This window comes from Sorex araneus, chromosome 5 (genome assembly GCF_027595985.1).
Source record: "Sorex araneus isolate mSorAra2 chromosome 5, mSorAra2.pri, whole genome shotgun sequence".
Lineage (NCBI taxonomy): Eukaryota > Metazoa > Chordata > Mammalia > Eulipotyphla > Soricidae > Sorex > Sorex araneus.
In genome coordinates this window covers 141,497,494-141,511,461 of record NC_073306.1, presented here as the reverse complement: position 1 = coordinate 141,511,461, position 13,968 = coordinate 141,497,494, and the positions used below count along the sequence as shown (strand labels likewise).

At 49.3% G+C, this 13,968-nt stretch overlaps 1 protein-coding gene across 2 annotated transcripts in view; it reads left to right on the top strand.

The window, feature by feature from the left end:
- The window catches only part of DIP2C (disco interacting protein 2 homolog C), a 193,753-nt gene that overhangs the window by 144,669 nt on the left and 35,116 nt on the right, over positions 1–13,968 (top strand). For both annotated transcript variants that reach the window (XM_055137625.1, XM_055137624.1), the window contains 6 exons: positions 5,693–5,832; positions 6,559–6,695; positions 8,270–8,478; positions 9,140–9,254; positions 9,615–9,816; positions 13,212–13,321. In XM_055137625.1, coding sequence (XP_054993600.1) covers positions 5,693–5,832; positions 6,559–6,695; positions 8,270–8,478; positions 9,140–9,254; positions 9,615–9,816; positions 13,212–13,321 — 913 coding nt within the window. The remainder of the gene's footprint in view (positions 1–5,692; positions 5,833–6,558; positions 6,696–8,269; positions 8,479–9,139; positions 9,255–9,614; positions 9,817–13,211; positions 13,322–13,968) is intronic.

The following is a 13,968-nucleotide window of genomic DNA, read 5'->3' as shown; positions in this document are numbered from 1 at the left end:
TCCACTGCTCCCCACAATCTAGAAAGCTTAATCTCGCAGCCTTATTGGGTCTGATGCATTATGCACAGCCAGATGCTTCCTTAACTTGCCTTATAGCGGCCCCTCTCCTGAACTTCTCTCTTTACCCTAACCCCATTCTGGTCAGAAACTTTGCCCCATTGAGTTTTCTCCTCCCCACCAATCCTTGCTGTTCTCTAGCCAAGCCTCCTCAGGCAGCAGAGTTGCACCAGGACTTGCTCTGTTCTTGCTATGCTGCCTCCAATAGCCCAAGGACTTTGGGGCCTTGCTCACCCTGTCAGGGCCATCTTCTCATTTATGAAACAATTGCTCTTCTACACTTGGGGGTCTTGTTGCTGTCTTGCCTAGTGTTTTCCAGTCATCTCTTAGGTGACATGATTCAAGGGTACATTTATTGCTGGCTTCTGTCTCTGCCCGGTAGATAGTCAGTGCCTAATATGCAAAGGGAATGGAAGAAGAGATCAAAATGTAACCCTAAAAATGTGTGTTAGGTGGTCTGGAGGTGGGAGGGAACCTGGAACATTGGTGGAGGGGTTCTGATACGGGTGATGGGATGGGAGTTAGAACATTGTGTGCCTGAGTCTCAGTTGCTAACAATTTTGTAAATCATGTTGTCTGAATTTTAAAACATAAAATAGTTAATCCTAAGAAGTGATATCCCTCCCTATATGTTGTCTCTGAGAGCCCTAAGTTGATTCTCAGCAAATGCAGTGAAGAGTCAACCCTTTGTTCGTCCACAGGGTAATACTTGCTCATATTTATTTGTCATCTGAATGCAGTTGTTTGTGGTGTGTCCTTGTTTCATTGTGCTTGGAGCTCTGATATAGCCACCAGTCTAAAGAGTTCTTCAGCTCCTGAGAGAACTGCAACAGCCCAAGGTCTTCTTGCCAGGAGACAGGTATAACCACCAGGTATAGGATGAGAGAAGAGGCAGGAGTCCAGAGCCCATTTGAGGGGTGCAGTGTTCCGAGGGATGCAAAATGATGTCTGAGGATTATGTGCTGTAGCTCTGAGGGTTGCTTATTGGTGATGCTCTGAGGGGTGTCTAGTGATGTTTGATGGGTATGAGATGAAAGTCTGCCAGGTGTATGACGATGCTTAGAGAGAAGTGAGATGATGCTCACAGGGATATGGAGTGATGCTTGAAGGGGTGTTTGGTGATGTTCTTTGGGATATGAGGTGATACGGACAGGTATGTGAAGATGATATGATGGGTGTAAGGTGATGTTCCGAGGTGTGTGTGGTAATGCCATGAAGTGGTGGCAATGCTCTATAGAGTGTGTGGTGATGCTTAGGGATGTGGTGAAGCTCTGAGGGCTGTAGGATGATGCTTTGTAGGATGTTGGTTGATAATCTGAGGTATGTGAGGTGTTAATCTGGTATGAGATGATATGGTAAGGGGTATGGGTGATGTACCTGGAGTCTGTGTTATTCTCTAGGGGTGTATGCTATAGCTCTGAGGGGTGTGTGGCCATTTTCTGAAAGGGTGGGTAGAGGAAAGGCTTTAGAACTTGTGGTGATGCACTGAGGGAAATTGAATTGCTATTCTGAAGGGTGTGAGCTGATGCTCTGACAGGTGTGAGTGATGTTGGAGAATTATGTGCTGTAGTTCTGGGTTGGGGGTGATGTTGACAGGTTGTGGTGATACTCTGAAGGATATGAGTTAATTCTCTGAGGGATATGAGTCGATACACTGAAGGAATGTGTAGTGAGGCTGTGAGTAGTTTTTTTTTTTTATTTGTGGGATGTCAACTGATGTTCTGAAGTTTGCCAGGTGATCAGGTTATGTTGTAAGGAGTTTATGATGATGTTTTAAGGGGGTTGAGTGAGATTCTGCAGAGTATGTGTTAAATTTTAGAGAAACATATGATTTATGGTATTTTGCAAGTTAGGGGTGTGTGTGTGTGTGTGTGTGTGTGTGTGTGTGTGTAATCTGAAGGGTGAAAAGTGACACTCTGAAGGGTGTTAAGTGAAGTTTCAGACATATTCTGATGCTGTGGTGCTGATCTATGGTTTGGGTTGTGTGATGGTGCTCAGAGGAGTATGAGATAATGCTCTGAGTGGGGTTGTGGTGATGTCCTGAAAGCTGGGACATGAGGTTCTGAGGGGTATAAGGAAATGTTCTGAGAACTTGTGATGTTCCAAGCATATATGGTGGTTAAAGTGTGTTGTGATGTTCTGAGGGATGTATTGTGATATTCTGAGGAGTGTGTGGTGATGTTTTGAGGAGTATGAGGTAATAGATTCTGAGGGCGATAGTCTCATGTTATGATATTCCAGTTGAATGAAGTGATATCTGCCAGAGTGGCATGATAATCCAAAGTTTCTATGCTGATGCCCAGTGTATGATATATTCTGAGGATATTGTATGGTGATGTTCTGAGGATGTGTGGATATTGTTTGAGGTTTGTGATCTTCAGGTCAGATTCTCAAAGGCATATGAGGTGTTGCTCTGAGAGATGTGGGTTATATATGAGGTGTTTGATGAAGCTCTGTGTAGTATGCAGGAATGCTCTGAATGGTGTGTGCTGGTCGTCCAATGGCTGTTTGGTGATGTTCTGAGGGTATTTGACTACTGTGATCTCTTGGGTTCCTTAATCAAGGGATTGACCATATAAAAAGCAAAATTTGAATGTTCTGATTGATTTAGGAGTAATATTTGTGGTCAGAGCTTGCAATCATATCCCTGCACCCCGCCCCCCCCCCCCCCCACATCATCTTATTCTTTTCTGCTGGGATCCTGCTTTCAGCTTTACTGTGGCACTCATCACGTATCCCAGGCAGAGCTGAGCTCTGCTGCTCTGCGGATAGGAAGAACATTTCCAATTGTGTAGAGGGATGTTAAGGTAAATAGCTCAATAGCTCTGGGACAGAAGCAGACTGTTTCATTTAGCCTCTTGTTTCCTTGTACTTATTGTGTACATGTTACACCGAAGCCATTTTCAAATAAGTTGGATGAATGGAATCTACACTTGTAGGAAGATTCCAGTGGAAGGAAACTTGTAATTTCCTCAGCATTTTCCTCTCAGGGTTGAATAGAAGCTTGAATAAAAGGAAAACTCCTGTCTGTGGTGTCTTTCTTGAGTAACTATATCTACAGAAAATGTAGGGCAGGTTCTTGATTTTGTGAAACAAGCCTATGCATTTAAACACATGTTATCCTTTGCCTTCTGTGGTTCTTTTCTTCCTTGCAGCATGTTGAAGGCATGTAATGCATTTTACACTTGTAAAAGGTCAGCGGTGAGCTTATTAATTAGAAATTACTTCAATATATTCTAGTTGAACATTTTGATTTGGACTCCAGGGAGGTTGTTTATTCATCTGGTCATTCACTACTCCCTTCTTAGGAATTTTTGGTGTGAGAACCAAGTGTGGACTCTTTTTTACAGGTCAGGGAAGGTCTTGTGCAGAGGTAGAGCACTTGCTTTGTGTGTGTGAGATTGTGGGTTCAAGCTCTGCCTCACACCACAAATGACGGGAAGTGGGGGGAAGGTTCGTCTAGTGTGGGGTATCACAAACTCACATTGAGTCACAACTTGGAGTCCTTTTTAAGTAAGAAAACATGCCTTCGACTGTCCCCTTGTCCCATCTAAGAAGACTCTTGTGTGCTACCCAGGTGCCTGTAAGCCAGCAGCCTGATGGGCTCAGGCTGCCTGTAGGTTTGGGCCTCATAGGCCTGCAGGTGTGTACAGAGTCCAGTTAGGTAGCTGTTATGAATTGGGCCTTCATAGTGGACAGTCATTCAGTATGTTGAAAGCAACAGATGGCTCCCTCTTTAAAATGAGAGTACTAGAATGTTCTGGAACTCACAGGATTATGGGAAACTTCAGATGAAAATAGGATTTAGAGGCACTGTGACAGCAGGACCCTGTGGAGACATGGGGGCAGCTGACTGACCTGTGGGTACCATCGTGATGTGCCCCTAAATGTGCTATGTAGGCCATCTTCATGTGTGGCATTATTACCATATCTGTGTTCGTATGTGTGCTCTGGACCTGCTCTTGTATGTTTTCTTATGGGTTTATAGCTGGCAGAATTTAACTTCCAGGCCTGGTGTATAAAAGGATGGGAGTCCCCAGCATGGAGCCCAGGCCATGTGAACACAGATGTGCCATGACAGAACTGAAAAAGGCCTGGTGCACAGTGAGGACGTCAGCCGGCGTTGTCACTACTGAGGAGAGGATGGCTGCCAGGCCGCTGTGCTGAGTGCTGAGTGCAGGGGCCTCCTTCCTGCACAGGAGTGAGCTTTGCCTTCTCACTGCAGCAGGGCCCCGGGCTGCCAGGCTGCCCTCCGTTAAGTCCTCGCAGGGAAATGCTCTATTTGCTCTTATTGGCACAGCATTTTTCTCACTTATGAACTTGGGTGTGTTGTTTTTTTTTTTAAAGAGCGGCCCCCCCACCCGCCATCCCCCGCCCCATGCCTCCCATGGCCGAGGCATTTGCTTCTGCCACTTGCATTGTCTCCATCCCCACTGACCCTCGCCTGCAGCACTCATGACCAGGGGCTTATTGCAGGAGTCTCTGCTCTTCCCTGCAAAATTCAGATTTGCCAGGATCTTTGGAATCATGCGGGTTCTGTATTCTTAGGTCCTCCTGCCCTTGCTCTTGGCCCATCTTCTGTGTCCAGCTGGCTCTCTATTTGATGCTTACAGAAAGAATAATTCTATCCCAGATTCCTGCACTCTACCTTCGATATATAGTACTTACTTGATTAGAATGAGGTCTGATTCGCTATTTTGTCTTTCATGTTTTCCCTTTTCTGCTTCCTGGTTCACTATAAACGTTCATAATATTTTAGAGCCAGAGAGAAAACACATATCTTATAAGACTAACTTATAAGAGTCTCACTGTATCTGGAAAATGACCCACAAATGTGTCGGAGGCCTTTTGCTTAACTCATGTTGAAAAATACATAATTTTCAAGAGTAAACTCAGTGATCCTGGGAATATTTTATCACGAAGCTGACATTTATTGCTATACACTATCCCAGGAGTAGGAAAAAATGGCTGTGAACAAAAGGAAACCCACATGCCTGCAAGATCCAGATTGATTGTGGAGGAGTGGATAGCCCGGGGTATCAGTTGTACATGTCGGATTCCGGCTGTGGAGGCACAATGCAGAGACCTGGACTGGGAACTGGAGGAAGATAGAGAAGCCCGGCCAGTCTGGGGTGAACTCTGGCAGACTGGCCCCCAGCTTCCTCGATAGCATAGGGCACTGACTGGGTGCTATGAAGCGGTGTCTTGTCCCCTGAACTAAAGCAAGTTGCAATGTGACTTTCTCCAAAGAACCCTGACTCATCCATACCTCCAGGGCTGTGTCTAAACTTCAATAGAAGGGACAGTTCGTTTCTGCTGAGGCTCATCCAGGAGCCGGCAGATGTTTTTCTCTTCCAACACTGGCGAGTCCAGCCTTGCACAGCTGAGAAGTAGAGAACAAGGAAGGAAAGAGGGCCAATGTGGTGGAGTTTGGGGAGGAGGACAGGGCTAGGCCTGCCTTCATCTTCATGCCTGAGGTGTTAGAGCCTTCTCTAGACCTGGGGTGGAACTTGTGGACACTGACGTCTTGTGGCCCACACACACAGGCTCTAGGATGTGCACAGAACCACACCAGGCTGCCTGGGAGCCTTCGTGTGTGCACATCTGGTCATTCAGACACAAACTGCTGTTACAGGCCCACAGATGACAGCAACCAGCCTCCCGGCCGCGGTGTCCTCTCCATGCATGGACTCACCTATGGGGTCATCCGGGTGGACTCCGAGGAGAAGCTTTCTGTGCTCACGGTGCAGGATGTGGGCCTCGTGATGCCCGGAGGTGAGTGTGGCCCCTGTGTGTTGGAAGCAACCCCAGCGCGGGGAGGGGCAAAGGACAGGTGTAGCTGGATGTGCGCTTGCTCAGATCGGCTTTTCTGACTGAGTTCCTCTTCAAAGTGATGGCAGTTCTGCCTCTCCCCAGGGGAGAAACCCAGACTCCAGGGGCTTCCGCTGCCTCACAGGTGAAGACATGCTGTACTTCTCTGACTGAGCTCCTGAGTTTCCCAGACAGAGAAACTTACCTGCCACCTTTGTGCAGCCCTGTGACTGGGCCTCCTGGTCAGCAGCTGTGCACCTGCCCTGCTGCAATATCACACTCAGTTAGCTCTCAGCCGGGCACCCCTTCTGCAACCAGGTGTTGAGCCCCACAAAGAAGAGGGCCATTCATATTGGAGATGGAACCCCAATTTCAGTCCAGGAAAGTTGGAGGACCAGTTAGTACCCAGGTGTAGTGCTGAGGTAGCAGGTGGCTGTTGTTCCTCTCTTACCTGCAAGCAGAGGAGCTGCTCCCCTTGGCTAGAGTACGATGTGTTCATCAGAGTCAGAGTCATCACATTGTTAGGGAGTCTGAGGTTTTGCTGGAGCACTGGAAAAAGTGACCTGCTTTAGGGAAAATGAGTCTGATTCAGGGTGTTCCCCTCTGGGTTTATTCCCACACTCTTTACTGCATTTGTGTTCTTACATTCTCTTGCTAATGTTACTGGGCTCCCTGCTCTGCTTGCTCCAGCCATCATGTGCTCTGTGAAACCAGATGGGATCCCCCAACTCTGCAGAACGGATGAGATCGGGGAGCTATGTGTGTGCGCCATCGCTACAGGCATGTCATATTATGGCCTCTCTGGCATGACCAAGAACACGTTTGAGGTAAGTTCTGTGAATATGCCAAGTGCCAGTGTGTAGATATAGATACAGAATGGAAGGTCCTGCTCTCCCAGTAAAACATACTCAAAGGAGTCTATGTGGTTGCAGTTCTCTCCTGCAGATTTTTTTGTTTTGTTTTGTTTTGAATAAACTTGACTTAAAAGCATTAAACTAGTTTTGAGAAAGTGCAAGTCCAGTTTCCTTTACAGCCCTCTGCTCTGTCAGCTAAACCATTGAAGTGGGCCACAATGTTTCTCTCTTGCTTTCTTTCTTGATTGCCTTCTTGCTTTCTTGTCTTTGGGCTATACCCAGAGATGCTCAGAGTTTCTCCTGACTCTGCACTCAGGAATTATTCAGGTGGTACTCAGGGGACCGAACCCGGGCCGGCCATGTATGAGGCAAGCAATCTACCTGCTGTAATGTCGCTTCTGCCTCACCACAGTTTCCTTTTAGAGGGTAGTTGTTATGCTGTTGTTCTCACCTTTGCCCAATCAGTTAGAGCATAGGTGGCATGTGGATGATGAAGTTTGTGTGATCTCCCGGGTGGGGGCCGACGGACTTAAGCTCTTCCCTGTCAGCCCGTCATCCTCAGACTTAGCCAGCTGTGAAAAGATACGTGCTAGGTCACTTTCCCCAGAATGAGCATCTGTGTGTATTGTGTATATGTATGTTTTTGGTATACACATATGTGTAGTATATCTGTATACTGTAGAGTATGTAGTCTATGCAGTATATGTGTGAGGTGAAGTGTGTGCTACATGGCCATGTATACACATTTGTACAGCCTCTGGAAATATGGTGCAGGTGGTCACATGCACAGGTGTTTGTGTCCTGTGAGTGTGTGTGTCTGTGTACATTTGTGGTGTGTGGTCCCATGTAGCTGTGTACTGTATGTAGTGATGTGTCTTTATACTGTGGCATGGAGACATAGCCCAGTGAACAAGATGTCAAGGGTCAGTTCACTATCTGAGAGGTTCAGTGTTAGCCTCACCTGGACAGGCTACTGACTTTAGAGGAGCAGGGTTGGGGAGGATGTCACCCACGGCAAGGAGAAAACCTGGGTGTTCTCATATAGAACTTGGCTGTGGACACACGTAGGCTAGAGCCTGCAGGTGGTCCAGTTGACCAGATTCAAGTTTCTAAAATGTGTCTGAAATGGAAAACTAAATTTAACCTCTCTTTTCCCATATGTTTGACTGTAGGATTGGCTTGTGATGTGCATTCATGGCCCTGGTTTCCTTTTCACAGTTTCACCTTTTCACAGTGTTTTGTGAAACACTGTTTGCCTTTTCACAGAGGAATGGCTTTCTCCTGAATCAGACTTAAATATTCCTCCCTTCTCCCTTTGTCACTTTGTCACAGATATGCTGTGGCTTTGAAAGCAGACTGCATTGTCCAGGCTTAGACTTGTCTCTGGGCTCCCATGTTCAGAGGTCCAGGAGTGCATAGAAGGAGACCTGCCAGGGGCCTGCGTGCCGTGGGACTGGGAGGTGGGGCTGTGTTTCCGCTGTATCCCCTCTCCCCTGCAGAGAGATGGAGGAGTGTGGCTGCCCGCACTCACGGTCCCTCATTCCCAGGTGTTCCCTGTGACAAGCTCTGGTGCCCCGGTCAGCGAGTTTCCCTTTGTGAGGACAGGCCTACTGGGATTCGTTGGGCCCGGAGGCCTTGTCTTTGTGGTGGGAAAGATGGATGGACTTATGGTGGTGAGTGGGCGCAGACACAATGCCGATGACATCGTGGCCACTGCATTGGCTGTGGAACCCATGAAGTTCGTCTACCGGGGAAGGTGAGTGCCCCTGGCGTCAGCGTGAGTCATGCCAGTCACTCCCATCAGATAAAGTGATTGAGGCTGCGGCCCTAAGTTCCTGTTTCTAAATGCTCTTTTGGGAACGCTCCTAAAATCCATGAATGGATTGTCCTTAAAGTTTTCTTCAGTTAAAGAAGCTCATTTGTGGAAACTTAAGAAAAATCAATACACAAGAGCAAAGATCTGGGTCCTGTCTTGGTGCAGGCAGGTTGCCTGGAAAGCCCAGAGATAGCTGCTGGGCCACAAATCTGGTGGGTAAACTGACTCTCCCTCTTTGTGCTTTGCTTCGACCATGTGTCTGTCAGTGCCCACTCCTGCCCAGGGTGGCTGGCACACTGTGCCCAGTCCTCTACCAGGGGCAGCACAGCCAGCAGAGAACTCCTAGACCTCAAGTGGGGTTTGTGTCTGGTTGGGGGATTCCTGCCCCTTGGGTACCAAGGGGATGGAGTTGGTCTCCATCTACAGAAACCCCAGCGTGGCTGCCTGAGCATAGTCTGTGGGCCCACCCGCCCTTCAGAGCTGCTCCTATGGCCTGGGGAGGCCTCTTGGGGGGTGGGGCCACCATGGCTGCTGTGATCAGGCACTGTTGCTCTGGCACGCTGACAGCCACAGTGCTCACTGTTTGTCTCTGTCTGCACAGGATAGCTGTGTTCTCAGTGACCGTCCTGCACGATGAGAGGATCGTGATTGTGGCCGAGCAGAGGCCCGACTCCACGGAGGAGGACAGCTTCCAGTGGATGAGCAGGGTGCTGCAGGTACCCCTCCCACCACGGCCAGCAGCTTTCCAGCCCCACTCTGCAGCCACCTTGTTGGACTCCAATGGTGTCAGAGACCAGGGCTCAGCGGGACTGGCTCCTAGTGTCATTTGGGAGGTTGCAAGGGGCAGTTTTGATCATTCCTCTGGAGTAAATGTTCTTTTCCACATTTCTGTGCTTAGGGTGTTGAATCCCACATGTCCCCAGTAATTCTTAGCTTGGACAGGTTGGGCCCTTACTGGTGGAGCCCCTTCTGCTCAGGTGTCCCACCTATTGGAGATGATGTGTCTCACTGACTGAATGTTTGCTTACTAGCTGTCCCCCCCCTCTCCAGTGACCAGTGCCCTCTCTGACTTCCAGGCCATTGACAGCATCCACCAGGTTGGGGTTTACTGCCTAGCCCTGGTTCCAGCAAACACCCTTCCCAAAACCCCGCTTGGTGGGATCCACTTGTCAGAAACGAAGCAGCTTTTCCTGGAGGGCTCGCTGCACCCCTGCAACGTCCTCATGTGTCCCCACACTTGTGTCACCAACCTGCCCAAACCTCGGCAGAAGCAGCCAGGTATGTCTGCTGAGCCTGCGGGTGGGTATGTGAACTGTGGGCTGGGGGTGCGGTGGCCACACCTTACAGACAGGCGTTCTCAGACCTCTCCCTCCTGCGGTTCCAGCAAACACCCTTTGCACAAGGAACATTCAGAAGCCGGAATCCAGGGCGCACAGCTGTCCTTGTCCTTCTCTTTCCTGCACACACAGCGCTGGGCTCACACTGTGTGTGTGTACCATGGCTGACCCTAGTCATCTCTTCAAGAACATGAAACTCAAACTCTGCTCTTTGACACATTCTTACATATTACTAGATTGTTCCTGGCTCTGGCTGTTTTCTCCTCTTCTGGATTCCGACTCTGCTTTTCTCTTCCACCCTTTCTGTTGTGGTTGACATGCTCTAAGGTGCCAGCTGCAGCAGTGCCGGGCCTCTAACCCTCAGGCAAATGGCAGGGTGAGGGTATGGCCCATTTCCCTCCCACCCTCCCCTGGGCATTCCCGAATCCCGAGAAAGCATGCCTCCCAGTCCCCGGGTGACCTACAGGTCAGGGTTGGTAACAGCCAACTTCAGGCAAACTTTTCTTTTTAACGAATTTTTGTTTTTGGACCCCTCTGACAGTGCTCGGTGCTTACTCCTAGCTCTGTGCTCCGGGGTCACTCCTGCCAGGCTCCGGGGGACCATATGGAGTAGCAGGGGATCAAACCCAGGTCAGCTGCTTGCAAGTCAAGCACGCTACTGATGGCTGGCCCCCAGGCAAACATTTTAATGGGATTATTTCTGATCCATCACATCAACAAAAGTAAAGATAAAAACCATATGATCATATCAATAGATGCAGAGAAAGCATTTGACAAGATCCAATACCCATTCATGATAAAAACTCACCAAAATGGGTTTTGGAGGAACTTTTCTCAAGATAGTCAAAGCCATCTACCACGAACCTATGGCAAGCATTATCATCAATGGAGAAAAACTAAGGGCTTTTCCTCTAAGATCGGGGACAAGACAAGGATGCCCACTCTCACCACTTCTCTTTAATATAGTACTGGAAGTATTAGCAATAGCCATCAGGTAAGAAAAAGATATTAAGGGGATTCAGATCGGAAAGGAAGAAATCAAGCTCTCACTATTCGCAGACGATATTATACTATACCTAGAGAAACCTAAAAGCTCTAGTAAGAAACTCTTAGAAACAATTGACCTATACAGTAAAGTCGCAGGCTATAAAATCAATACCCAAAAATCCATGACCTTCCTATATGCAAACAATGAGACAGAGGAAAGGGACATTAATGGGATTATTTCTGCAGTGTGATCGGAGACTACATAAGGCTTGGCTCAGCTGACCAGTGTCAGGAACCAGACCTTTGCATAGAGATCAGGGGTTGGGATGGGGGACTGGGAAACCTCTTTCCTGAGTGACATTGAGAGGGAATGGCTTCATGGCAGCACACGTGAGGTGCTTTAGCAGAGTTCTCAGTGGCGAGACAGGTAGAGCTTACGGTCTGTCTTCAGAGACTATTTTAAATAATATTAAAGTGGGATCAGCATCCTTAGTTTGGCTTGTGACCTTCCAGGGGTCACGTTTCCTGGATTGCCGGTTTCTGTAAACGCCATGAGGATTGGACAGGATGGCTTCTGGCCCCTTAGAACTGACATTTGTGAGTGAACATGCACTCACTATTGGCCAGCATTAGACGTTAGTTAGGCCAGTTGTTTGTGTGGGGTGGTGCTGCATGCCTAACACAGAGTCCCTAAAATGTAGGTGATTGGCAAGAACCATGATTGCCTTTGCCTGCATGGCAAGAGTTTATTTACTCAGCTAAGTACACTGTGATCTGTGGGCTACTCCGTACCAAGTCGGCTGAGTGAGCAGCCCCACTTTGGGTGTTGTGGAAACAGGCTTGGTCCCTGCTGACCTTCCAAGGACTGTTCACGGGCGGCACTGGGCAGGGCCGAGCTCCTGGCCAAGGAACTGCTCCAGTCCCAGTTTCTGAAGCTGCTGCTTCAGTCTCCAGTCTGCACAGATCACTGCTCACAACCTGCAGAGGTGCCCCAGGACTCGGGGAAAGCTACTCTCCATTTCCTATCCAGAGCAGGGGCCAGGGAAGAAAACAGACGGGAGCCCCAGACCCAAGCTTGGTCAGCCTCTAGCCCAGTTTTCATCGTGAAGCAGTAGGAGGGTCTTGCTCTGCCCCCCTCCCTGACTCAACACCTGCTGGGTGGGGCTGCAGGGCCCCACCTGTGATGCATAGGGGCCTTACCGCGCTGGGAACTGAACATGCAGGTACGCCTCCCTGCCCCCTCGGCTTCCCCCAGCCCAGTCTTCCGCTTTGTTGTCAGGGACCAAAAGAAGAGATCTAGGAGTTCAGACACAATTCATTGGAGCCCATATGGCACATGATGGTGTATCTCAGAGATTGACACCCACAAACCTCCACAACCTAGATCAGAGTCTGTGTCGGCCCACTTTCCCAGGAAAAGACAGCTTGGAGCCCCTTGCCTTCCCAGCACAGCTCCTGGGGTTCACATCGACTAGATCCGGCTCCACACACACACATTGTGCCTCATGATGCTCGGGCAAAGGCAGGGACTGGGGTGGTGACCGGTACCTTCTAAGCACCACCGTTTTTGCCCCTCTAGACCTGCGTCTACGATGTCTGACAGCACAGCAGACACGTGGCTCTTCTGTGCTCTGAATTTTTTACACCACTTGGCACTGGAACTTCATCGGAAACTTAAGCATTTCAAACTGACTCTTGATGTATTTTGTCAAACCAAGGGTTAGACACAAATCGGTAACATTAATGTTACATGTTATGGCCAAGTTTCCCCTGTGAACTTTGCCTTCTCAGTCCTCATTTCACTCTAGGTGCATGTAGACCCCCTCAGGCACACTCGTCGACCCTCCCCCACAGGTGTGCGTGTCTGGGTGAGAATGTAGGTGTTGGGAGAAAAAGCGTGGCCCCTCTCACCAGAGATGGTGCAAGCATCTCTCTCAGTGGAGAAGGAATAGGATGCTCTCAGGATTGATCTTGGCTGCTTTTCGGCAGTGAAATGTTTCCTAGTCTGCAAAGAGCCCCGGCATGGAGTTGGTTGGTGACCTGTGATGGCCTTTTGCCTGTCCTTTGCTTTCCCATGACAAGGATTTAGGAGCTGTTCTCAGGCCAGTCTGAGAGACTGTTTCTCCCAGGGACCCTGTGTCAGGTGTGGCTGCTTGCTGACTGCAGAATTTTCCATAGTAGAAAGACTGGGGGGACTAGGAGAACATAAGTGTTGGCTGAGTGTTGGCGGAAAGCCTCCTCTGTGTGCCTCCCAGGCCCTGGTGTGCTCTGCGCACCTCCTGGGCCCTCTTCTCAGAGGCCTTCTGAGAGCAGGACGCTAACTGTCCTCCCCTGACACTTCCTTTCCAGAAATCGGCCCCGCCTCTGTGATGGTGGGGAACCTGGTGTCTGGGAAGAGGATCGCACAGGCCAGTGGCAGGGACCTGGGCCAGATCGAAGACAATGACCAGGCCCGAAAGGTGAGTGTGGACTTTGCCAGCCCACGGGCAGTCCTCCTCCAACACTCTGAGCTGTCATAGGGTTACCTGTCCCCTTTCTTCTCCACTCATGGCCCGTGTGCCCCGCTACTCCTTCAAGGAGACACCCAGCAGTTTCAGTCGGAGACTCGGACAGCTCTGCGGCATCTCTCAGAGCACAGAGATGGGTTTAACCCTGTCCACCCTAGTCTCTAGAGCCCAGCCCCAGCTCTGTCCGGACGTCTCTCCGTGACCTCATCGCCCAGCATCAGTCCTTAATTGATGGAATTCAGGAGAACACTAAACCCCACATTTGGGAACCAGACCTCCTGACTAGCTGTAGGCGGAGAAAGCTGGACCCCGATATCACACAGTCATTGTGGCGACAAACCCCCTACAGCTGTGCAGCCTCGAGAATCTCCAAATACTGATATTACCCTATGGGCTATTATAAAACGTGACAGATCACCCACCCAAAGTGGTGCTGGTTTAGACAGAGGCATTACCACACTCTAATCTCAGAGCAGGTCTGTTCCCTCTGATACAGCATCATGTGAGCTACGATGTAGCTCAGCTGTAGAATACTTGCCTTGTGCTACATGTGTGAGACTCTGGATGGGATTCCCAGCACCGCAAAGAGAGGGGCAGGA